This window comes from Sylvia atricapilla, chromosome 11 (assembly GCF_009819655.1).
Source record: "Sylvia atricapilla isolate bSylAtr1 chromosome 11, bSylAtr1.pri, whole genome shotgun sequence".
In the NCBI taxonomy this organism is placed as follows: domain Eukaryota; kingdom Metazoa; phylum Chordata; class Aves; order Passeriformes; family Sylviidae; genus Sylvia; species Sylvia atricapilla.
In genome coordinates this window covers 20,032,917-20,057,323 of record NC_089150.1, presented here as the reverse complement: position 1 = coordinate 20,057,323, position 24,407 = coordinate 20,032,917, and the positions used below count along the sequence as shown (strand labels likewise).

Below are 24,407 nucleotides of genomic sequence, written 5' to 3'. Positions count from 1 at the left end.
TGGATGAATATACTGCAATAGCTAGAAATGTATGATGCAGTGTGGCTCTAAGTGCAATAAAGATGAAAAGAAGGGGAGAAAAACTGGTCTGGGCAGCGTGAGAGATGAGGACACAGGAAAGTTTGTAGGTGTTGGTTTTCTGAGAAGCCTCTTGTCAGATACTCAGTGAGTGCTGGGTAAACAGGAGTTTGTCTTTCAGGTCAGTGCTTTGTGTGTGTGTAGGGTGTGAGGAGTCTGTGCTGATCATCTTCTTGGCCAGCCTGGTAACGATCAGTGGCATTACCTGGGAAAGGAGCAGCTTCTTGGCCCCGTGGCTGAAATAGCTCATGTTCAATCCTGCCTCTAAAAATGTTCTTAATCTATTCCATAACTTTTCGGTAACAGTTCTTTTTTCATCCATGTGCCACATTCGCCCAAAATAATTCCTCAGCTGGGCCAGATTGCTGTTAAATCCTTCCTGGAATCCATTCCTGTGGTGTTTTTCCCGGGAGGAGGTGTCAGATCTGGAACAGGCAGATGCAAACGCAGCCCCTGTCACACAGGAGTGTCTGTGTCTGCCTTGGGAGGCACAATTTGTGAGCAGCCCTTCTGGCTGGTGAATGAAATCCCAAAATGGCCATCCAGTGGCCCTTCTGGCACGAGAGCAGCTTGGATTCTTGTTCTTGGTGTTGAATTCTTGCCTCCCTGGCACACCGAGGGCATGTCCTTGGCCCAGGGGACGTGGGGATTGTCCCTGCCCAGCTCAGGGACAGCCAGAACAGACCCAGCCAGCCCTGGTGCCCTGCTCGACTTTCTTACAGGTCAGCTCTCCTCTGGTGCTCAAATGGAGATGAAATCGTGGCTCGTGGATTTTGAGATTAAATCGAATGGTTTTTGCTGTCTGCTAGAAATTAAATTACTTCTCGCTTGAAATAATATCTCTTTGTCATGTAAATGAACTGTACTGAAGGGGAAATAATAAGGGAATATGGTTTTTCTCCCTCCCTTCCTTGAGCAGTGAGGAGGACAGATTTTTTCTTTCCCAAGCAAAACAGGTTTCTAGTTAAATAACAGAAAAACTCCTGGAAACTCTGCTTTGGGAGAAATATTTGGCTTTTTTTGCTTGCTCCTTTTTTAGAATGGACAATAGAGACTTGTAGTGATTAAATATAAATTTGAGAAAAATCTGGGATTCACGAGTGACTTTCTAAAGCTGCTGCTGCCCCTCTGACGGATCATTGCTGTGAGACTCTTCACTGTTCATGGCTGCTCTTGCTCAATCCAATGTTTTCCCAGCTCCCAGGTTTTCTGCTGCTGTGGGGATGGGTTTTGCTCCTCATTAACTTTCCCAGCTCCTTCTCTGCTTCTGGAGAGCTCCTGCAGCTCCAGGTGTCCTTCTGGGCTGGGCACCTGCTCCTCTTCCAGTGCTGCTCCCCAAAGGTTGGGATTTTAAACCACCTCAGGGTATTCTGAGCTGGAAGGGACCCCCAGGGATCTGAGCAGCTCTGTAAAATCCCTGCAGGACTCACCAGAGATACTCAGCCTCGAGTGCTGGAAAGCTGCTCAGGGAAAACTTGATCCCACTGGATTTTTCGGAGGAGAACAGATGCGGTCGTGCTCGTGCTGCTGGGATTGTTTATCCTGTGTCTGGGGGAGGCTGGATCAGAGCTGGTGGAGTTTTGGCAGCCTTGGGTTAATGTGTGGGCTCCATCTGAAAGGCTTTTCCCCCCCTGGATGACCCCTTGGCTGCCTTGCAGCCCAGCCCAGTGCGGTGCGCCGTGTGGGATGCAGGAGCAGCACCTCTTTAGCAGAGCAGTGAGGGAAGCTGCTGTGGGGCTCCAGCTCTGCCAGCACACACGCCTGAGCACACACTTCAGATTCCCAGCTGCCTCCTTGCCTGCACTGAGCTCCCAGTGCCAGCAGACAGGGAAAGCCCAAAAGCCTCTCTCTGAGGGGCTGGAGCCAGGGGTGTCCTCCACCTCAGGATCCTTCCCCCTCTGGCCTCTGGGGTCAGACCTGTGCTTGACTGAGAAGAGACTTGAATGGTTATGATGTTATAATATTGACTTATTTCCTTGTTCCTCCTGAGGGTTCCTTGGGCAGCCAGCAGGTTAATCCTAATAATTCCAGGTAATTCCAGATATTCTGGGTTCCTGCCTGGTCCCAAAGTGAGGCCCCATGAATTTGCAGCTTTGCATTCCCCAAAAAATTCCCTTGAAGGAAGAAGGCTCAGCTCTTCCTTTCTGCCCTGGGAATGTGTGAAAAACCTGGCTCACAAGAGGAGCAGGGCTTGGGTGTCTTTCCTCTTCCTGTGCAGATCTGAGGTACCATTTTAGGCGCTTTGTAGAAAACATTCTGCAGCAGCAGAGTTCAGTGGTGACCCAACGCAGCTGCACAACTGGGGAATAAATCAGAATATCCTTTACAGCAGTCATTTGTAGCTGAGCCCTGCGAGGCTATTTACTGCCCATCAGTGTTCAATAGGAAGCTCATTTTTATAACAGGTCAGTGATTAATACCTGATCATAGGGCAAGGGCTGCTCCTGTCATCGGCATTGTGAAGACAAAACGAGGAGTCTCGATGGGGTCAATGGTTACCATAAGCCCGTGCCTTTTGTGTAATGATCATTTTCTGTGAGGGTAATTAATGAACTGTTTCAGTTATGGAGGACATTGATATTATTGACACTGATGTACGAGCTGGATTTTTAATGGAGTAGATGTGCTGACTGTGGGAATACTCTTGGTAAATCAGACTTTAATTTTATGCATTCAGCTTGTGGTTAGAACTGTCCAGGTATTTTTAGAAGCCTGGGAAGTGATTTACATCTTCATTTGAAAACGTCTTTGTCAAAGTAGCACTGGTGTTTGTGTTCACAGCCTGCAGGTGCACAGAACACTGCCCTGCCCTCAGTCACAGGCCTGTGGGATTCAGCTTGGAAAAGTCCTTCAGCATCATCAAAGCCAGCCATGAACCCAGCAGCACCACCCTGCTCACCACTAAACCATCTCCAAGGCCCACAACCATGGTTTTTGCACATTCCCAGGGATGGGGACTCCCCCAGTGCCCAGAGAAGTGAATCTAGGAGAGAATTTGGGGGAGCCAGACCCTGAGGATACAGAGCCAAGAACTGCCTTGGCAAAGGTGGTGAAATGTTCTGTTGTCCTCCTTGAGCTCCTGTACAGAGCCTCTGGTAGGTGAGCAGGAGGGGCAGCACCTTTTGGTTTTTGCAGCTGTACTGTACTGAGAAAAATTGTTTTACATTTCTTTACTCATGGGAAAAAAAAACAACACCCCAAACACAAAAAAAGTAACAGACCCAAAATTGCTCTTCTCTGACTCAAAAAAACCCCAACAACAACAACAAAACAACTCCCCCCTGCCTCCCCAAAAATCAAAAAAAACCCCACAAAAAACCCCACAAAAAACCAACCTCAGAACAACAAAACAAGCAAACTAAAAACCCCAACAAACAAACCAAAAACCCCCCACCCCAAAACTACAACAACAAAAAAAATCCCTTTGCTTTTTTCCAAATGAAAAAATGTCACGACTTTGTGCGTAAATCCAGATGGGTGTTTTATTTGAAGTGTTCCATGTGTGATAAATAACTTCTGCGTTTCTCTATTGCTGGGCTTAGTTATGGTGTTGAGATAAACCAAGCCAGAAAATTAGTCTGCTGCAGCCACCGAGAGAACATTACTCACAGTTGTAGCAAAACTCTCCTCTGTGCTTACCCAAAATAGCCACCAACCTTGGATTGTTTTGGAGCTGGAGCCCTGGCGGCTGAGTGAGTTATGCCGACAGGAGCCACAGATCACAGGTGGAGCATCACACACAGAGATGCTGCTGCCTTGGAAATGAAGACTCTGTGCACGGTGTCAGGGGGAAATGAATCAGCCTGGGGGTGCCGGGGGTTATTTCCTAATTGCAGCAAGTGATGGAGGATTGTGAGATAAGATGGCCAGGGAGAGGCTTTTGCCGTGCTGTTATTGCTGCAGTGGGCACCGTGGCTGAAGGGGTGTGCTGAGGGTGTGGTGGTTTTGCTGCCCTCCACCCTGTCTGCTGCCTCTGCACAAATCCCAGTCCCCCCTTTTCCCAGCTGCCAGAGGGACAGGACTCTGCTTGCTCTAGGGGGGTGGAAAGCACTTTGATGATGCTGTTTTACACCACAGTGACACAAGACTCTGACTTCGGAAGGCTGAAAATGATTCTTTTAGTTTTGGGATGTGTGTCCCTTACATACATTTTTTACACAGTTTGATTGGTGACAAGAAGACAAACCTCTTCAATCACATTGGTCAGACCAGAAGGACATCCAGAAGTTTCTCCTAGGAAAGGATGTAAACCAAATTACAATTCACAAAAACATGTCTCTTGTTTACAGAAAATCCCCTGGGAAAAGAATTTCAGAAAACCAAAACATCTCAGGCACAAACCAGGGCTACACTTGATGAGTTTGATGAGTTTTTGGTGACATAACTGACTGAAAATCTCCAGCAATATCATTATTGATTGGTTTGAGTATTAATTTGAGGTGAAGGAGGTTTTTCTGGTGCCCAGACACCAGCTCTGGGTGTGCTGCAAATTCCCAAAATCTGTTTCCAAATACCGATGGATTCAAATACCTGAAGGTTTGGGGTCAAATACCTGAAGATTTTATTAGCCCATGACCAAAGCCGGTTCTAAGAGCACCAATGCAGTGGCATTTTCTGGGAAACCACTTCTAAATGCCCTGGAATCAGGCAGTTTTCTTTGGGTATAACTTGCACAGTGCAAATGGAAAATTTGGCTCCTATGTTTCAGTCCGTGACTCATCTTGGGGAGTGTGAGACCTGTGATAAATCCTGCTGCAGTGCATTGTCCTCATCAGTTTTCTCTGTGCTGGAATCAGTGTGCTCTTGGCTGGGAGGGAAATTTCCATGGCTGATGGGAGGAGAATGGGCAAGGTCTGGTTCAGGAGCTGAGCATCTCTCTTTGCCCTCAGTCCTGCAGGACACAGAGCTGGGAGGGAGGAACCCTGCCTGGACCAGCCCTGGGTCAGCTCCAGGAGGAGCCCAGAGGGGAAACCACTCTTTGACAAGGTGTAAGGAGGGATTGCACTGTGCTCTGCTGCCCTCAGTATCAACCTGATGGTTAAAACACAGAATTACCACAGGCAGAGAGTTTGGGGGTTTTGTTTTCTGCAAGTTTGGAAAATCACGCCTTAATTCTTCCAGTGGAGGGAATGTTTCTTAGGCACAGAGAAATGCTTTGCCCGTTTGATGTGCCCACAGTAAGGGGCGCAGAACCAGAGGATATCTTTTTTTAAGCTCCCTTCCAATCCTGGCTGTCCTGTGAGCCCATGAAGGGTAGAAATTCTGGCAGTGCTGTCACATAAACGACTCCTTGAGCTGTTTGTGTGCCCCTTACCATCCCACAGACCTAAGCAGAGGGGGAGGCAGTTCCTGAGGTTCAGAACCCCCCTTGATTTTGTAGGAGAAGCAATTTGTAGCAAACTTCAGTTCAGTTTCACCTCTCCTCTGTCTCTACCCCAGCAGTAAAGCTGGAAATGTGTGACTGGGGCTCTCCTGGCCTTTGGTAAGAACCTTCTCTGACTTATGAAGTGTGGCAAGTATTCACATAAATACTCAGCACAAATCATCAGTGCTTCTGGCGCCCTTTATTGCATTTTACACCCCTGTGCTCAGCAGCACTGGCCTTTCCTGGCCCCAGAGGAGTTTGGCCTGGAGCAGAGGTCCCTGGCATCACTCTTAGATACCCAGAGGGATTTCTTACTTCTGGCCTCTCACCTTGCTGTGCTCTGGGCTGCTGGCAGCAGTTGTTGCTCACGTGAAGAGGCATTTTTGAGCTCAAGGGATGTGCCTGCTGGTAGCTGCTGTGGGATCCCAGCTGGAGGTGCTGGATGCTGCCCTGGCACTGGTTGTGGTGCTGTGCTGTGGCACAGGTGCTGCACTGAGGAGACAGCTGGACACCTTGCCGTGGATTAAACACAAAAGACAGAAGCTGGGAGCACCTGAGCTTGGCCCCAGGGCTCCCAAATCTCCTCCTGCAGGGTTCAGGGCTGGGGATGGAAGTGGTGCCTTGGCTCAGCCCCTGCCCTTGGCCAGCTCTGCAGGATTGATAAGCAAAGACTTCTCCCAGGGTGCAGCATCCTGTGGCAGCATCTGTCACCTGAGATCCTGCACCTGCCACAGCCAAGGTGTGCTGGCACCTGGAGCAGGATCTGGCTGAGAGCTGATGGGGCTGATGAGCTTTGGGGGGAGATGCAATGACAGCAGCACTGAGATAAAGCTGCTCCATGGGGGAACTGCTCCGTGTTCGGAATTTCTCCTTCAGCAGGGCAGTGTCTAATCCTGCTCCTGGTGAGAGGCAGGACTGGCTGCTCCAGGGAGCTGCTCACAGGCATCACTCACATCAGCTTTTCTAGCTGAAAGCTTGTTCTGGAGTGCCTGATCTCCTTTACCTGCCTCACTCTGAACAAGCTCATTTTCTTAAAGCAACTGCCTTCTCCATAGAGAATATTTTGACTCTTAGCTGCATTGTACAACTCCAGGTTATAAAGCATGATCTGTGCATCATCAGACTCTTAATAATTTAAGTAGTGTGTGAAAAAAATGCCATGAACTTCTGGCAAATGGGATATTTAATATTTGCCTTATTGTAATTGAGTGATAAATGATGTTTCTGTAAATTAATTTCATTTCAAGATCACTTTTATCCTTCAGTTCCAACTGTCCTGCATTTAAAATTATGTTAAAAGAAGTGCTTTTAATACTTTGAGCAGGTAGCAAGGATTTACCTTCTCATTTTTTTGCCATTTCTGCCGTTTTCCAGCCTTTGTGTGCTGGTTTGATGGCCTTGGCACTTGCCTGGGGAATGAGCTGTGGGACAGAGAACATTTCTAGTCCCAGAGAGTTGAGAGAACCCCCCAAAGAGCAGGACTGTCCCCAGCAGTGCTGCACCAGGGCTGGGGGTTGTCCCCTCAGTGGGAGCCAGCCCAGAGGGATTTGGTGGCATTTGGTCCTGCTAAACCCTCTCAGTGCAGATCCCAGCTGGAGCTGGGCTTGGAACAAACCCAGGCTCTGACCTTTCCTCAGTCTGCAAATGGGAGTTTGAGGGCTCAGTTTTGGGGCTCGTGTGGGAATGACAATCCAGTATGAGCTCAGACTTGGTCCAGTGCAGTTACAACAAAGAATACTGGTCGCAGTGTTGGGATCCTGTGTGAAACCATCCCAAACCAGCTGAAGATGTGAGCTGTCCTCTCTGAAACAGCTCCCTCGAGGAGGCTCCTGCTGATACATTCAACGTGCTGGGTTCTTCCTCGAGTGGTGGTCTTAGCTCCAAGTGCCCTGTAGAAGAGGTTTCCTCTCCTCCTGAAGGAACAGGCTTTGATCAGCTCTGTGCTGGTGGTGCTCTCCTGACACAGAAATGCCCTCCCTTTCATTCCAGCTGCGTGCTTTGCCCTGTACAACACCTGATTAAAACCTGAAGGGATTTGGCTGCTGCGTTATTTCCCCTGGGCTTTGATGAAATAAGTTTTCCTATCAAACCCCACTGCCAGCCCAATCTAAATCCCCATTTGGGGTGAGCAGGGTGTGCTGTCTCCCAGAGCACCTCTAAGCACACAGACACCTTGATGCTGTGCAGCACAGCCAGATACTGAAATATTAAATTTCAATATCTATCTGGTGCTCAGTGTTTTCACACCAGAGTTATTCACAGGCTGCAAGGCATCAGAGTTTCTGGCTGTTTTGCCATGTTTTCCTGGAGGCAGTTGCCTTGGGGCATGTGTTGAGCAGGAATGTTTTTGCAGCATTTCTGCAGCCTTTTGTGTCAGATTTCCAGTGAAGGGTTTGGATTGTTCCTCTCTGGTTTGTGAGCAGGTGTGGGAGCAGAACTCCGCAGGATGGGATTGGGGTCACGGTGCTTCGGTGACAGCCAAGGATGAGGCACAAACCAGCATTTAAAGAGTGACATGCAGCTGGCTGGGATCCAAGTGTGTTTCCAGATTACACAGAAAGTTGTGGCTCCACAATGCCTGGGAGTGGAGAAAGGGAATGGGATGAGAAAGGAGCAGAAATGGGATGAAAAGGTGATGATACTTGCCACAGTGTTTGAGGCTGGCATTTCTGTTATTTGTAGAGTAATGCAGATTTTTGCTGTCCCTTGACCTTATACACACAGTTCAGCTGCTCTGGAGGTTACAATGAACTGGCTGAGAGTAAACTCTTTGCTTTGGGGAATGGAGAAGTAAGTGAACTTGTATAATTCCTGTACATTAGAAACTGAAAGTCTGTCCCTTATGAAGTGGCAGATTTCTGTGGAAGGGTCTTTACTAATGCTTTTAGCTAATGGCATCATTTGAGTTATCCCCAGTATCTTCAATGTCCACCAGTATCCAAGTCCTGAAGTTTCTTCTTCAAGCTTTTCACTCCTGCAGATGTGGCTGCAGCAGAGCACGACTGACTGGGCTGTCTCTGGAAACATCTGGAGCAAAACATCCTGGGTTTGGAATCTTCTGGAAGTGTCTCAGCTGGAAAAGTGTCCCTGAGTCCTCCTGTGCTGGCTGTGCAACCCGATGGGATCCTGAGCTGGGATCCAGCTTGTCCTGGCTCTGCCCTGACAACATCCACCTCACAGGAATTCCACAGAGAAAAAACTATTCAAGCTCAGTGAGTTGTTTTCAGAATAAGAGAAGCTGTGAATTTGTAGTTAGAATGTGGGGGTCAAAAAGTGTGACTCAAGAAGTGTGACTTAACCCCTTGCACAAGTCCTGGCAGGGCTTAGGGTTTGTAGCCACAGGGAAACCCACAGACCCTGCTGCCTCTACAGTGTTCTTTTTGTGATTTTCTTTTCCTCTGAGCCCTCTGCAGTGGTTTGAATGTGGCAGTTGAACAGCAGATGGATGATAAATACAAGAAAGTGTTGAGAGGGATGAAAATCACTGGCTAGGTACTCATTTGTTCAGATTATTGTTTGCATAGACGCGAAAAAATGAACCTTTAACTACTGGAAATTCAAGATCAACACTTAATGGAATATCTTGTCTCTTCCTTTAAAATGAATTCTATGGTATTATTGACTACCTGACAAACAGTGATGAATGCAGTCCCTTCGCTGCTTTCTCTTCAGGGTAAAGGCAATTAAGCACCATTATATGGTAGAATTTACCATTGCTCTGTGTGGGGAGTCATTTGTGCCCATGGAAATGAAAGCAGAAACGATCAACAAACATCAGTGTAATGACGTGTTCTAACCTTGATAAGGAAATTATGCCTTGTCTCCAGCGGGCTGTGGGAATTTCAGGGAGCGATTTGCCTATGAATGATCTTACTCAGAGGATGTGAAAGCAGAGCACTCATCTCCTCGCACATCCTCAGCCATCACCTGCAGCTCTGAATTAACTTACCAGGCCCAAACAAGAGCGTTTCCAGTCTTTTACAAGCTTTAATTTTTAAGTTGAAATGTCAGGAATGAAATCATCCGGCTTAATAATATTGTAGGTGTGTGTGACAAGGCGTCTTTCAGGAAGAGCGCGGAAAACAAGCTCTCAAACTGTGCCATTCCCACTCCCTGCAAGTGGCAGTGCCTCCTGCATCCTGCTTTTTCACTTGTTTACAGCATCCCAGCACAGCTCTTCCATTTGCTGGAAATACCTGGAGCAAGTGCTGGAAGCAGGTGAGCAGAGTCGTGATGGAGGTTCTCGGCAGTGGATTGGAGCTGGAATAACTTTTGGAGTGGCAGAACTTTGCAGAGGGGGTGTCCAGGAGTGGGACATCTCTGCCAAAGTCGTTGGGATGGGTTTGAAAATTCACCAGTCGTTTTTCATGAGCTTCTGGAACAGTCTCGTCTCTGTACAGATTTGGAGTCACTGAACATAAGGCAGGCTCTGAACCACTTTCTCAAGGCTCCATCAGTCCATTTAAAAATCCCAGTCTGAGTGAATATTTGCTGGTCTCTTCTCCCAGAGACTGAGCTGTGGGGACCTGCTGCTAAACCTGACCTGGAGATGGGGCAGGTTTTTCTCTAATGAGACCTCACCCTGATGTTTGTTCAGGTGAAGCTTTCTGCTCTTTTTTCTTGGCTTTTCAAGTGGCTGCCATCATTTGTGGAATCAGGATAAAAGTGCTGCTGTGCTTCAGCATTTCTGTAATTTCCTCCAGCAGTTAGGAGTGATGTCAGTGTAATTTTCCCAGCTTAGAGTTACATTCAGTGGAATGATAAGACCAACCTGTGTTAGAATGTTTGGCTGTGAGTGAAAAAGTGGAGACAAATCTCCCCACTCTGTGAGCACTTTTTATCCCATATTACTTGATAAAATTTTTAGTGGAGTCTCCTTTTTGTCTTAGTCTGAATTATCTAAAACTGGGTATGACCTGAGAAACTGAATGTATCTGTAATGGTGTCAGTTTATTTCATTTACAGCCAATCTTTATTCTCTTAGAACCTAAACCAGAGACTAATTGCATCCAGTAACTAACTGCCTTTTAACCTTCCACTGAATACCAGGAAAGGAGCTGTGCAGGTACAATCCTTCCAACGTGAAAATTTCCTTGTGTAATATCCCAAACATTTGCATCTCTGTTTCAGGTTAAAAACCTCCAAGCCACCACTAATGGGCAGGTTCCTAACTCCTCAGTGCAGCTCAAATAATTGTAACAATGAGGATGCAGCAGGAGAGGCTTTGGTTGCCCCAGGAAAGGCCAGGAGCTTTCAGCAGAACTGGCACATTCTGTGCTGATGTTGCCATGGGAATCACCACGTCCTTGCTGGAGCACCAGTCAGTGAGGTTTAAGTTCAAATTGCTGAGTTTGTGTAGGAATTGCACCTCTTGAGGTGGCCCAACTTTTACATCCTTATAATGACAGGAGAGGCTGCCAGCACACAGAAATACCCTGTCACCTCCCCACCTCTGCTCAGGAACTTCTGCACTGCCTGGGAGGCTCTGCCTGATGTTTGCCAAGCCCTGAGGAGCTGGTGCTCACCTGATCCTTCAGGAGTTGTCCTGTGGTGCTGCTCTGGGCTGGATGTGGGTCTGCAGAGATGTCCCTGAGCGATTTGTACAGCACAAATTTTGTGCAATCGCAAGCACTGAGGTTTTTCCAGGCACCATGGGCTTGTCCTTCCAGCTCTGCTGTCCTTGGTCTCTGGTCAGCAGGCATCCTGTGCCACCTCTGCCTGGGGCCCTGGAGTCATTTATCCACAAGAGCTCCTTCCATGGGCAGAGCTTTGCTTGGGAGCTCATTGCTCCAGGTAGCAGTGATCCATCACAATCACTTCACAAACCAGAGCGACTGTTCAGGTGGGCACAGTTGATTTATTGTCAAAGGAAAGGAATCTTAAATTTCAATATCTATGTAAAGAAGCCTCTGGAGTACCATCAATGTTTGATCTTTGAGCTCAGCTGTTTCCATGAGTGGAATGTTATTGCTTTTGTAATGTCAGAGCACTATAAAAATAGGCTCTTGATGGATGAGCATCCAGAAGGATGCTCTTCCCCCAGCCCTGCACCTATTGAATATAAACTGGGGTTGGTTTACAGAGTTGGAGGTATTAAATTTCTTACACACTCCAAGTGCTGACCCCTGAGAAGGCAAAGCCTGCTTAAGCAATTAATATATTGAGTGCCAGATAAATGTTTTCATCATTTCATTTGCTCGTGCCAGTACCACTCATTGGGTGTTGTTTAAATTTCGCTGGCAGCTCAAGCACAGCTAAAAATAAATTCATTTGTTTATAGACTTCTTTGACAACAGCCAAATAAACCCACATTGGGTTGTTTTGAGCAGAAGGCACAAAGCCAGCTCAGTGCTCCCTTTGAATGTGGCTAAAACATGCTGTTAACGTGGCCGAGGTTGGTTCTACACCTGCTTTTTTTTTTCCTCCCTGTTTTCTTTCCATTGAAACCTTCTCCATGCCAGTGTGCCCTTAACCAGGTGTGGGTGTGCAGAGTGAACAGCACTGTTCTGTGCTGATGGGGCACAGAGACTAAAAGGTTAATCCTTGGGGCTGGGAATCCAGGGCAGAGATAAATCAAAGGGAAGGGGCTGCACGTGCTGCAGTGAACGTGGAAAAGTTCAGCAGTGCTCCAGAGGTCAGCTGGACTTTCTGGCAGGGCAGCAGGGAGAATCTTCCCATCATTGCAGCTCAAGGACAGGAGGAGGAGAAGGCAGATAATGAGGAGGACAAATGACATCAGCCATGGTATCTCCAGGGGTGAGATCCTGGGGTGGGGATGTCCTGGAGCTGCAGAGCTCTGGAATGAACAAATGCTCCTTGTAGGAAGGGGAAATGCTGAGACAAAATGTCTCGGCAGTAAAAATAATTCTGAGAAGGTCACTGTGGGAACTGCTGGAGGAGCTGGGCTTCTGAACCTCTCTCTGAGGGATGTATGGAAAAGTTCCTGCACAGACTGACAGCTGCCTCTGTTCCCTGCCCAGCCCTGCCCTCTGCTCACTGCCAGGGGAACAGGCAAGGCTCCAAGTGCCTCACTCAGTGGGAACCAGGGCTTGCATCCTCTCAGCTGGGTTGTTGTAGCTGGGCTGGAGCAGATGGGCCAAAGTGCAGTGAATCACCTTGATGAGATGATGCTTCATGAAACCACAGAAGCAGAGCAGAGAGAACTCACCTCAAAGGTACAGAACTGTGAATGTTTTCTTGCTAGTGGCAAATGGGGATGGACGGGATCTGCTTCCACTTAAGGTGGTTGTGCCACCAAAAACTAAGAGTGAAATATGTTACTGTGGACAGTGATGCAAAATTTATTTTTTGCAATGCTCTGAGGATTAAAAAAACCCACAAACAAACACCAGAACATCTCATTCAACATCAAAACTTCTGAAAACTCATTAGTTTTGTCCCGGTCACTGTGAGCTGCTGGAGAGTGCTTTGACCTAAAGGACAAAAATAAGATGTGGCAATGTCAAGAGGCAGTTGAAAATACCAAAGCGTGGATTGAGGGGAAAGCAGGTAGAGCTGATAGTGCAGGGATGTCTCAGGGAGTGTTTGAGTTACACTTAGGGGGGATAAAGACGGTGTTTGAAGTAAAGCTCCTAAAAGCTGAACGGATTAATGGGTAAAACTCCCTGGAAGTGGTGGTGGTGCTGAAGCCTGGCTTGGGGACTGAGTTTAAGAAAGGAAAAGAGCCACCCCACAAACCATGTTAAACACTGCCTCCCCCCACCCAGCCCCCTAAAAATGTCATAAAAAAACCTCACTGAAGCAAATCCCAAAAATCTAACAAAGCAAACAAAACCCCCCTTACCAAAACCCTTCTAAGGCATTTTCCAGAAGTGAAGAACTGGGCTCTGCTGCTCCATTCAGTGCCAACATAATTTCAAAAACCTGTAACCTCCAGATTCTCCAAGGAAGGACATTTTCTGTGGGGGTGGCTGTGCCAGTAACCACTGCAGGTTGTGGGACAGATGGAAGCTGACTAATAGCAAGAAAACCATTAGCTGTAAGTGCAGCCATTATAATTGAAACTGAGGCCTCCAGGCATCCAGAGAGAAGCCAAGAATCCTGACTATGGGATTGTCTGGGTGTTTTTGTAGCTTTTCTGTATGCAGACTTAATAGTTACAAATTACAGTGTTTCTACAGATTGAACTGAGAGTTGAAATAAAACAAGTTGAAGACTTAAATCCCGTTCTTTAGGCAGTCTTGTCTGGTGAGTTATAGCAGCAGAATACACACGTGGTTTTGTCTTAATCTTTTCAGGTTTTCTGATTTAGTCTTAATTGAAAGAAAGAGTTCCACCAATGGCAGCAGAACTCAGGTGACATTTTGAATTCTCAGGTTGGCTCCAGGGGCAGAGTGAACAGAGTCATCCAAGTGATTGGGCTTCAGCATCCTTTAGGAAGGAATTGTTCCCTGGCAGGGTGGGCAGGGCTGGCACAGGGTGCCCAGAGCCGCTGTGGCTGCCCCTGGATCCTTGGAAGTGTCCAAGGCCAGGATGGGCATTGGGGCTGGGAGTGACCTGGGACAGTGGGAGGTGTCCCTGCCATGGCTGGGGGTGAAACAAGGTGATTTTTAAGGTCCCTTCCAACCCAAACCATTCTGGGGTTCTGTGATGTGCCAGGAATGATGTGTGGAGTCCAGCAGCTCCTGTCCTCATGGGGCCAGGGCTCCTCCCAGTGCAGCTCACCCCAAGCCCACTGAGGACAGGTTTTATGGCTTCAAATGTTCCAGGTTCTCTTCGTGTTTGGCACCAGCTCCAGCACTGCCAGTGCAGGCAGTGAGGTCAATCCAGAGGGTGACTTTGTTGTTTAATACTTTTCTTACATCTTTGTCTTCAATTCAGTTTGTTTTCCAGAAGCACCATCAATTTTTTTAAAGAAATATCTTTGCCATTTCAATGGCAGATCACTCAGACCTCTCATAATCCGTGTGTGGAACTGAAGGAGCAGAGGCCTCTGGAAATAGGATTTGGGTGTAATTTACCCTGAGAATTCCATCCATAAAGTGCCTCAGTTTCAATTGCATGGAGAGGTCTCTAGGTTCTGTAATTCTTGTTGGGTCAGTGGGTGAATTCCTGGGGTGGAGGGTCGATGGCAGCTGCCCCATCAGTGTCACTGTTTGTTCTTTCTCCTGATGGAACAAACACAGATCTTGTCTTCTGTGAAAGATGAGGGGAGGGCTGTGATGCTCTCCAAAGCCTGAGGATTAAGGACACAAATTTCATGTGCAGAAAATGTCTCATTCTTGTTGAAGGCTCTTGGCCTTTAACTCTCTGATCCCACAAAGGTCCAAAGCACATTTTGACAACAACCCTCTGCAGGCAGAGGATTTTATTAAGGAACATGGAAATAACTCGATACAAATGAAAGATGAAACTTGATTCTGTTGTTTTCTAAATGTTTATGGCTGACGATTGCATGTTGAGGGGCTGAATTGATGATAAAGTGTTCTGCTGTATTTTCATAGTCTGAGAACCGTTCAGCTGCTGTTGGAGGCAGGAAGGGTCTCTAAACGGGCCCATAATTGGCCCATGATTGCTGAAAAGCCACACTTACAGCCTTGCTTTTTCTGAGTGTAAAATAAAAGGATCAGTTTCTTGTTTAAACCCCAGTTTTAGAGAGATTTTTCTTTCTTCAGAGGGCCTTACCCGGAAATGTAAAGAGATCTGAAATAATCCTGTCCCTGGCTTTCCACTTGTGCTCGCCCTTAATTTAAGCTGAAATAATTCCTTCTGTGTTCAGTATTCCACATTCAGTACAGGTGATTGCCATGGCCTAATGCTGCCCAATGCTGCCTTGTCCTTCTGTGGAAAACAGGTGGTGACAAGAATGTTGGAGAGAGATTTCTGATGTGCACTTAAAACTTCCCAGTGCACCTCCTCAGTACGTCTGGGGTTAAACTGCAGTTCTCTCCTGGAGCTGTTAAAAACCCTCTCCACACCTCAGCTAATGAACTGAGCTGGAAAGACACATTTCAAGGAATTTCGATGGTGAAGCTGCTCTTTCCTGGGCTGGGGTAGGGACAGACAAGGCTGCAGGTCAGAGGTGCAGAAATAACTGGATTGGAAAGTTTCAGCTGCAGGGGAAAATGCGGAATTGACTCATTTGTAAGATGATAAATGTGATAAGAATGAGGGGTTTTTTTGAACAGAATGGAAGGCAGCCTTTCAGTTTTCTCTTTTTTTTTTTTTTTTTTTTTCTTAAAAGCTGTTGCAAAATATAAACAATTGAAGGGGAGGGTGCAAGGTAAAAAGAGGTAAAATGATTTTGAGAGCTCATAAACCCAAGGATATTTTCCTGATATTTTACCACTTGAGATTCAGGTCTTCACTCTGGTGCTGACTTGAAGATCACCCCTCGTTTGTCGAAGCGAAATATTTGCTTCCCTTCCATATGGCTCTTTGGCAGTGCTCTGACTTAGCTCATTAATTGGCTGCTCTGTGCAGCCTAATGGCTTCATCTGGTGAGGCAGGAGCTGGTGAGAGGCAGGAGGCTGCAGGGATGGGTTATCCTGGAGCCTTTCACTCCTCCAGACACCCCAAAGTCCCCCCGCTGCTGCAGGAGGAGAGCCCTGGGGAGCAAAGTGTGTTCTGTGCGTTTGGAGGGAAAAGTTGCTCCTGTGTGCTCTGCCTGGCTGTGTTCCCATCCCGTGCAGTCGGTGGGATGGCTGGATGGGATCCCGCTGAGCCCAATCCCATTTTCTGTGCCTCTCAGTGCACGTGAAGGGGCTGTGCTCAGGGCAGAGCAGGGCAGAGGTGGCCAGAATTGGGGACAGTGTTGTGACACGGGGCAGAGCAGCTGCTGGGCTCTGCTCCACCTTCCAGAGGTGCCACCAAACACTCTGGACAAAAGCAAAACACGTCTCAGGTTGTCTGTGTTTGGAGCACAGCTGCTTTGGGCTGCCCCAGGTGTGTCAGGGCAATGGCACATCCCTTCCCTGCCCTGCTCACGGGGATTCCTCTGCTCAGGCACAAGCAGCACCACTCCAGGGCTGAGTTTCCCGTGTGCTGAGCTGTTGGTGCTGCCAGTTCTGCTCTGGGGGGCAGTTCCAGGTGCCCAGGTGGTGCTGGAGGGATGCTGTTCCCTGCTGGGGGATGCTGCTCCCACCCCACCGAGGGCACAGATGGCCCCAGTGACCTTGGTGGGAAGCACAGGCTGCCTGCTTTGGAGCCTGGCCCTTGCTCCAAACTATTTTCAGGCATCCAAAGAGCCCAGGTTACTAAAAAACCCCGTGCTGGCTGAAGGGGGAGGGTATGGGCAGGGCTGTGTGCCACCAGAGCCAGCTCAGAGCATATGGCACAGAGCAGTGGCTGGGCAGGGACATCAGGCTGGCCTTCTGCAAACCCCTCCTCAGAGATCTCAGAGAGTTTGGAAGGGACATTTCTTGGACAGGAGTGGCTGTCAGCAGGCCAGGAATGGATCTAACAAGCTTGTTCTGGAGACCATATGCCAGGAGCTGCACTTCCATGGTATTCATCGTCGGCTCACAGGATGGTTCAAGTTGGAAGGGACCTCTGGAGGTCATCCAGGCCAACCTCCCCACTCAGCCTGGGCTCCCCAGAGCTCAGCCTCGTGTCCAGATGGCCGGGCTGGAGGAGAGGATGCAGTGAGGGATCTGTGGGAGATGAGTGTCTGCTGCCTCTCGTGGGCTGAGACCTGTCTGCTTGGGCTTGACACGACAGAAATGGAATCTAGAGAGTCGTGAGCCATGGGAGTGGCTCTTTTCAATGCTCCTGTCCAGCCTCACAGTTAGAATTGACTTTACAGGGTAAAAAAAGGGCTGTTTTCTCACCATGGTCTGTGTGTAGGAGCTGTGTAAGGACTGAAGAGCTTTTGGTGCTCATGGCCACAGGAGCAGGGCTGGGATGGGAGATGCTGCTGGGGCTGGAGGTGCTCTGCACCAACAGGAGTGCATGCAATCTGCACACAGTAAATCTGCATTTAAAAAGGGCACCTGCAGTATGAACTGCCACTTGAGATGGCTAAAAAGTCACTTCCTTTAATGGGACTTGGAGAAAATACGGACAAAAAAGAATGTGATTAATGATGTTCTGGGTGAAATACTGTGCTGTCTCATTGAACACGGTTAATTGGTGGTTGTAGGTCTAAAATCCAGTCCATTTAGCAAACAGATCCTTTTCCAGCAGTCAGTCTTGTGCTGTGCTTTAGCACAGAGCTCCCAGCACATCCTCCTCCCCAGCCCAGCACAGCTCCTTGCCCTGTGTGGGTGCTGCTGGGGAGGGGATCCACACCTGGGAATTTGGGGGGAAATTCCAGCAGCACCTGGTGGTTCTCCACAGCACACAGCAGGAACTGGGCACCTCCTGCCTGCTTTTGGTTTCCAAGTGGTGCCTGCAAATGCATCTTACATAAGTGACCTTGGATTTCTCCGGGGGTGATTCACAGGTTTAACTTGTCTGCATGATGCCATTCCATGTGGGAGGTGCTGTCCTTTCCTGCTCGAGCTGCCACAAGATCAGGGTCCAAGCAGCAGCCCAAATTTAGCCTGGATCTACTGCTGATATGACTTTTAAATCTTACACTGTTTGGGCCTTGACTAGGAACTTCTTTCTCAGCTTGGTGGTGGGAAGTCACATCTCACCCCTTGCTGCTCTCTGCTCTCAGAAGGTATTTATGGCTTGTTTTGAGGGTGGCAGCAGTGGACTGGTGCCCAGTGAGCTGAAGTGTGTGGAACATTGAGACAAACGAACCAGAAGGCTTTCAGTGCATTCAGCATGACATCAAACCAGTGTTTAGAAATGATCAGAGATAACAGGGAGTTTTGTGTCTTGAAGTTACCCAGAGTCCTGGGGCCATTAGAGCTTGGTTGGAATGTTGTGGGAGGCTGCGGTGGGTTTGTTTAATTGTGTTGATGGAAAGCTGTTCACCCTGCGCTGCATAATGATGGAATCTTGCTGAAGGGCCTTAATTAGTTGTGAAATTCATCATTTCTCTCTTCCTGAATCTCACCTTGTTAAAATGCTCCTGACTAGGCAGTTCTTAGTGGGTTTTTTACCACTTCTTTCCAATCTTCAGCCCAGCAGAACCTTTTGACTCCACCTAATACACAGAGCCTTGCAGCCCACAGCAGATTTTGGAAAAATCTCCACTTTGGAGATTTTTTTTTTCTCCACTATGGAGAATCATCCAGCTTTGTTGGATGTCAGCTGGATGGGACAGGCTTGGAGCAGCCTGCTCTGGTGGGAGATGTCCCTGCCCATGGCAGGGCTGACATCAGATGGGCTTTAAAGTCTCTTCCAACCCAAATAATTCCTATTTCCAGATTGCTGGCAGTGCTGTGGTGCTGATGCAGACCCTCTGAGCACGGGTCTAAGGGCAGGACAGTGTGTCTGAGCTGGGGAGGGTTTATTCCAACCCAAATAAATTCTGCTCTTCCCAGACTCCCGGGAGGAGGAGAGTGTTGCTTTCCTTGGCAGAGCTTTGCACATCTGCCGGGATCCACAGGGGCAGGAAACATCATTCACACCCAGCAGGCTCAAATAAAAACCCTGGAAAGCTCTAATAGCCTTTAGATGAGCTTGGAGGTTTCCTGGCAACATCTGCCTGGGTTTGAAATGCTGCTCAGGACATTCACCTGCAGAACCTCGCACTGTGCCCTGCTCCTGGTGCCAGGAGTATCGTTTCTGTAGCCACCAAGGAATTCTCTCTGGAGCTCTCTCCCCTGAAGGTAACCTGCTCCTCTGCCTTACAGGTGCTGCAAGATTTAATGCATTACAGAGGAACAGCCTGTGCTGGGAGCAGTTTTGGTTTTGAGGCACGTTCTGTGCTCAAAGCAAGGCTTAATCCAATGCATCGATCGTGGTGTTGCTGTGGAAAGATTCAGTCCAATCTTCTCCTTTTGTAGAAAGTGGAATTAGAATGCTCTTTAATCCATGGTTACTGCAGACTCTAAGGGTCTCCTACAATCACATCAGCTCCTGTGGCTTGTGAGAAGATGAGTTCAGATGGAGTCTGGTTATTCAGTGGATGTTTGACATGCTGTCAGAAACCTTGGCTCTCCCCCAGTTCTTTTTCTTCTGATGGAAGTGACAGCTCCAAGGAGGTGAGATCTGAGTGGGATTCCTGCCACAGGCAGGGCTCTGGGAACTATTTAAAGCCCTGTCCACTTGTGGGTTCTCACAGGAAGGTTTCACTTCTGCTTTTGGCTGGTTTTGTCCCTCAGTTTGTGAACCCCAGACAAACAGAGTTTTAAAACTGTTAAAACCACTCGCTGTATAATTTTACAAGGCGTTGCCATAGGTCACTGCTCAAATAAAGTATCTGCTCAGCTGAGAATTGCTGCAGGGGTAGCTGAGTATCTCAGTCCCTATCATACACCTTGATGGCTCTGAGCAGTGTTTAATTTGGAAAATGATGACTTTAATGAGCAGGAGGAGAGCTGCTCCTGAAGCTGCCCTTGGAAGCAGCTTTACCCTGTGCTGTTCCCCTTCCAAGTGCAGCTTCAGGTGTAAACAACAAATCAGATGCCACAGGAACTTTCAGCTCGTTTATTCTGGCTCTTGGGGGGGGGAATAATGAGAATTGAACGTTTCCTGCTGGCCTGAGTAAAATCTTTGTGATGAGGAAAAGCCACTGAAGGAGCTCTGCTGCTGTGCTGGGGTTTTTGAGGTCCTGCTGTCCCCTCAGTGAAGGGGAACCTCTCACATTCCCAGTCTGAAGGGCTTTTCCCAACGTTGTCTTTGAAATTGTGTGATTCCTCTAAATGGCTTCCAGCTTTGAGGAGCTGACACCTCCCACCAAGGATGGTTTGTTGGAAAATTCCCAACCGAGTCAGCAGCTGGAAGCCAGGACAGTTGGTTTGTTGTTCTCCTGCACGGGGTTTTTACAGGAGGATAGTGGTGACAAAGAGAAATCCTTTTGGTGTTGTGAGTGGAGCCGTTTCCTGCAATATCCATGGTTTGGATATGGACTGACAGGTGGTGATGGCAGTTCTTAGTTAAACTAAAATCATTCAGGATTTTAATGGTCACTTTGGTTTGCAGCCTCCTGTAAATCTCAAGTACTGGGTTTTGGTTTTTTTGTTTTTCTTTACATTTGCTTTCTGGTTCAAGGTTTGTTATGATGGGGCCTGTTTCTCCTGGCCTCTGCTTGCAGTGAAATTACAGTAAATACTACTGGTAGGAAAATAATTTCTGCTTCTCTTGGCTAGAACAATCTCCAAAAGGACGTGTTTCACTGTGTTTCCTACTGAGAATGAAATTCCTGGGTACCAGGAAGAAGACAAACTTGTACTTCACTAGGAGTGTAATATTGTAATATTTAGTTCTACTCTCAAAATGAAATCTTGGAAACCATCCAGGGCTGAGAGGAGAAATCTTGGAGAAGGCTGCCTGACATTTATCTCATCAGTGATACAACTCAGGTATCTAAATGGGATCTGTGCTGTTCCAAGTACTACAGCACAGAAGATACTCTGTTTTGTGGGCTCTTTTTTTCCCTTTAAAGTCTACCTTGAAATAAATAATGCAAGATACTGCCAGCAGCCTTTTCACCTTTCTCCATGTCTCAGCAGTGCCAGTATCATTTATTTTTTCTGGGCCAAAAGGAAAAAAACCTAACCCAGAGCCCGGCACATGCTCCCCGTGTGAGCAGAAACATTAAATATCGATCCCCAATCCTGCCTTTTAAAGAATGCTTAAAGAAAATCGAATCCTTCTCCTCAAGCTACAAGCACTGGGTTCTTTCAGCGCTGTGTCCATTCAGCCCTGCTCATCAATTACTCATTCCCTGAGCAAAACTGACCAGCTCTGAGCAGCTCCTGGGGATTTACTCGAGCCAATCTCACCCTTGAAGATGCAGATTTGGCGGCTGCCAGGTTCCCCAGCTTTGCTGGGAATGCTGGAAATAAAGAAGGGATGGTGGGGCCCTTTGGCCTCTTTGCTGGACTGGGAGGTGATGAGCTGGAGGTCACCCTCACTCCCTGAAAATACTCCAGGAATTCTGGTGAGAGGAGAAATGTGCTGCAGGAATGGTGGCTGGGGGTGGCTGCTGCCACTTGCAGGGACATGGGGATGCTTTGGGGACTCGGGGACCTTTTCCCTGGTGGATGAGTTCGTTATTCCAGGCAGGAAATGAAGACATTAACGAGGCCCTTGTCTCCTGTCTTTGAGGACTTGAAAGCACAATTACAGGAACACCTTTCCCAGCTCAGGGGTGTGCTCTGCCAGATGGAATTTGCTGAGTATGGGAAGGTGGCACTTTCACACTGGATTCAGGAATTTTTCCATCACTCCTGGGGGTGCAGGGCTGAGCTCAGCTCCATGGGACTGCCCTGGTGAGAAAAGTGCTCTGAAGTTGCTGTAGGTGTTAAACAACTGTTTGTACCTGTTCTTTAGCTCCTAAAGAACTCCCCTTGTCTCTGAGGAGGCAGCTTTGGCAGTGAGCGAGGAAAGGAATTGGACAAATGGTTCTATGTGTTCTTCTGGATGTTTTTTGGTCATGAAATTTGAATATTATGTTCCCAGTTCTCCTTGGAGGTGAAATCCTTTTCAGTGGGAGTGATCTTGAATTAAGTTGCTTTGCTTAAAAAATACTGGGGAAAGAGGAGAGGTGTTCCAAGTTTGATTGATGAAATTATTTCACCTTAAACCTGCTCCCTCTGTAACTTACTGCATCTTATCCCTTCTTTTTGCACATGTCTGAAATTCAGAAAAGCACGATGTTTTCAAGGTTTTAAATTACCTTTATTTGCCAACCTTGGCCCTTTCTGAGTGTCTGATGGGGCTGAGTGTTGGATTCCAGACCTGTTTGCCTGTGACCTTTTCAGCTGAAGTGTGAAGAAGAGATGGAGACAAAAATTAGAATGTAGAAAATAATCTGCTTCTAGAGTAGTGTCAGAGTGTTGCTCTCCACTTGCAAAGATGGAAAATGAATCTCTGTGCGTGTTTGAGGAAGATCTTTATTGAGCGTTCAAAATGTTTTTAATATTTTAATATTGCAGTTATTGACTTCAGCTGTTAACTGGGTTTTAACTTGTCATAGATTCCCTCAAAGCCTCAGTAGATGTTTCTTTTCTAAGAGTCTTGTTAGCAGAAAAAGTACAACAAGCCCTAGAGACACTCACTGAATTGCAGAGGGAGAGAATGTTTGAGAAGGTACACAGCTTTGGAATTATAAATGCTGGAAATAACCAATATTATTTATTTTTACAGCTTTTGAATTATAAATGCTGGAAATAACTGTGCCCTAAGTATTTGTGTATTATTTTACAGGTCTGAAGGTGACAGCTCAAGAAGCCTCAGGTATGTGTCCATCATCTTGATGTCTTTGTTCTATGAAAATACTTTTTTTTTTTTTAAAGCATGAAATAGAAATAGAGTTTTTATTTTAAATGTGGGCATTATTGGTTGTGCTTAGCATGCCATTGGTGTTTTGAGTAAAGGTTCTTCTCCCTTGGATAAGTTGCTGGAAAATTGTGTCTCCAGTGTGGTTTAAAAGTGAGGGGTTAGTTTGCATCATTGCAGGAGATTTCTGGTTCAATCTGGTGCTCCCAATGCAAGTTCCTGCTGACAGCCCCGTGCCCTGGGGGAGCTGTGCCAGCTTTGGGGCTTTGGGGCAGCTCCTGTGCTGGGGGAAGTCCATGGACTTGTTCTGAGCAGCCTCCTCTTCTTCACGTGGCAGGGAGAGCCTTCACTGAGTCATTACTGCAGTGCTCATTCTCCACTGGGAAGGTTCAGATGATGTGCAGGATTTCGTGTAATTACCAGATACTTCAGTTCCAGCTTGCTCGGGTGGTTTACACTCAGGTGTGGTTTGTATTCCTTCCTCTCTGCAAGCGTGGCTGAGTCGAGCTTGTAGAGCTTTGAGAGTGCTCCCAAGAGGGCTGAGATGTGCCAGTTCCATCCTGGAGCTGCCAGTGTTCCATGTCCATCAGAGCAGTGCCATTAGGCACGTGCCTTGATTGCCCAGCTATTGATCAGGGTGGCTATTGATCTGTGAGCGTAAGGTTCATCATACTGACTTCACCAGAACACCCTCCGTGGGCTTGGGGCAATGCTCCACCTTAAGGCAGTGTGTTTGCTCAGTGTAAAACCCCAGAGCAAAGGCAGCACCTTCCCTTGCAGGATTCAAAGGCAGTTCTGACCCCCAGGGACAGGTGAGCTGAGAACACTCACAAACCCACAAGGCTGCAGGGAAAGGTTAAAGACCCTCCGAAGTCCTTTTGTCTCACAGCAGAGTTCAGGATCACTGCGGGAATCTGCCTAAGGCACAGGAGCTGAGCTGGGTCAGACCCCAGGGCTGCCCTGGGGTGCCTGGGGACATCACCACCTCCATCCCTTGGGTTTCCAGCTCCCAGCAGAGCTGCCAGTGTGCTGGAAGGGCTGATGCTGGTCAGCTGTTGCAGGCTGGAAGTGATGCTCCCGAGGTGTGGGTTCCCAGCAGTGTGGTGATGTTTCAGCCTCAGTGATCATCCCTGTGCATCCCTGGGCCTCCTGTGGGATGTGCCTGCTCCCATGGAGGAGTGGTGCAGTCTGACACGTGGCTGGAGTGTAATACATTTATTTCAAAAGATTTCTCAAGTCTGAGGGTTGGCCTGCAACTTCCCAGAGTGGCTTCATAATAGCCAGACAACTTCTCTGGGCGTGCTTTGTAAAACTAAAGGTTTTAGTAATGACATAAATAAGAAACATTATTAAACAAGAGAAATAGGAGTCTAACAGAGGGTAGAGAACACTAAGGCAGTCCAAAAAAAGAAGCCATTGAGCAGTTCTGTGCAGTTTTTTAAGCACTGAATGGTCCAGGTGAGCTTCTTTGCACCTTGCCCAAAGCAATTGGCAAGAGGCTTTGAGAAATATTTCCCAAGGCCAGCCAGTGCCCCTGTGCTGGCTCTGGGCCAATGCCAGTGAGGGAAGAATGGAAAGTTCTGGTGCTTTTCTGTGATAGTCAGGGGTAAAACTGAGCCCCTTTCCCTTATCTGGGAACATTTGGCTGTGGGAATGCACTGGC

General features: G+C 47.7%; 1 protein-coding gene across 2 annotated transcripts in view; it reads left to right on the top strand.

The window, feature by feature from the left end:
• Positions 1-24,407, top strand: part of IQSEC1 (IQ motif and Sec7 domain ArfGEF 1) — a 272,859-nt gene that overhangs the window by 28,952 nt on the left and 219,500 nt on the right. For both annotated transcript variants that reach the window (XM_066326971.1, XM_066326974.1), the window contains exon 2: positions 22,673-22,702. In XM_066326971.1, coding sequence (XP_066183068.1) covers positions 22,673-22,702 — 30 coding nt within the window. The remainder of the gene's footprint in view (positions 1-22,672; positions 22,703-24,407) is intronic.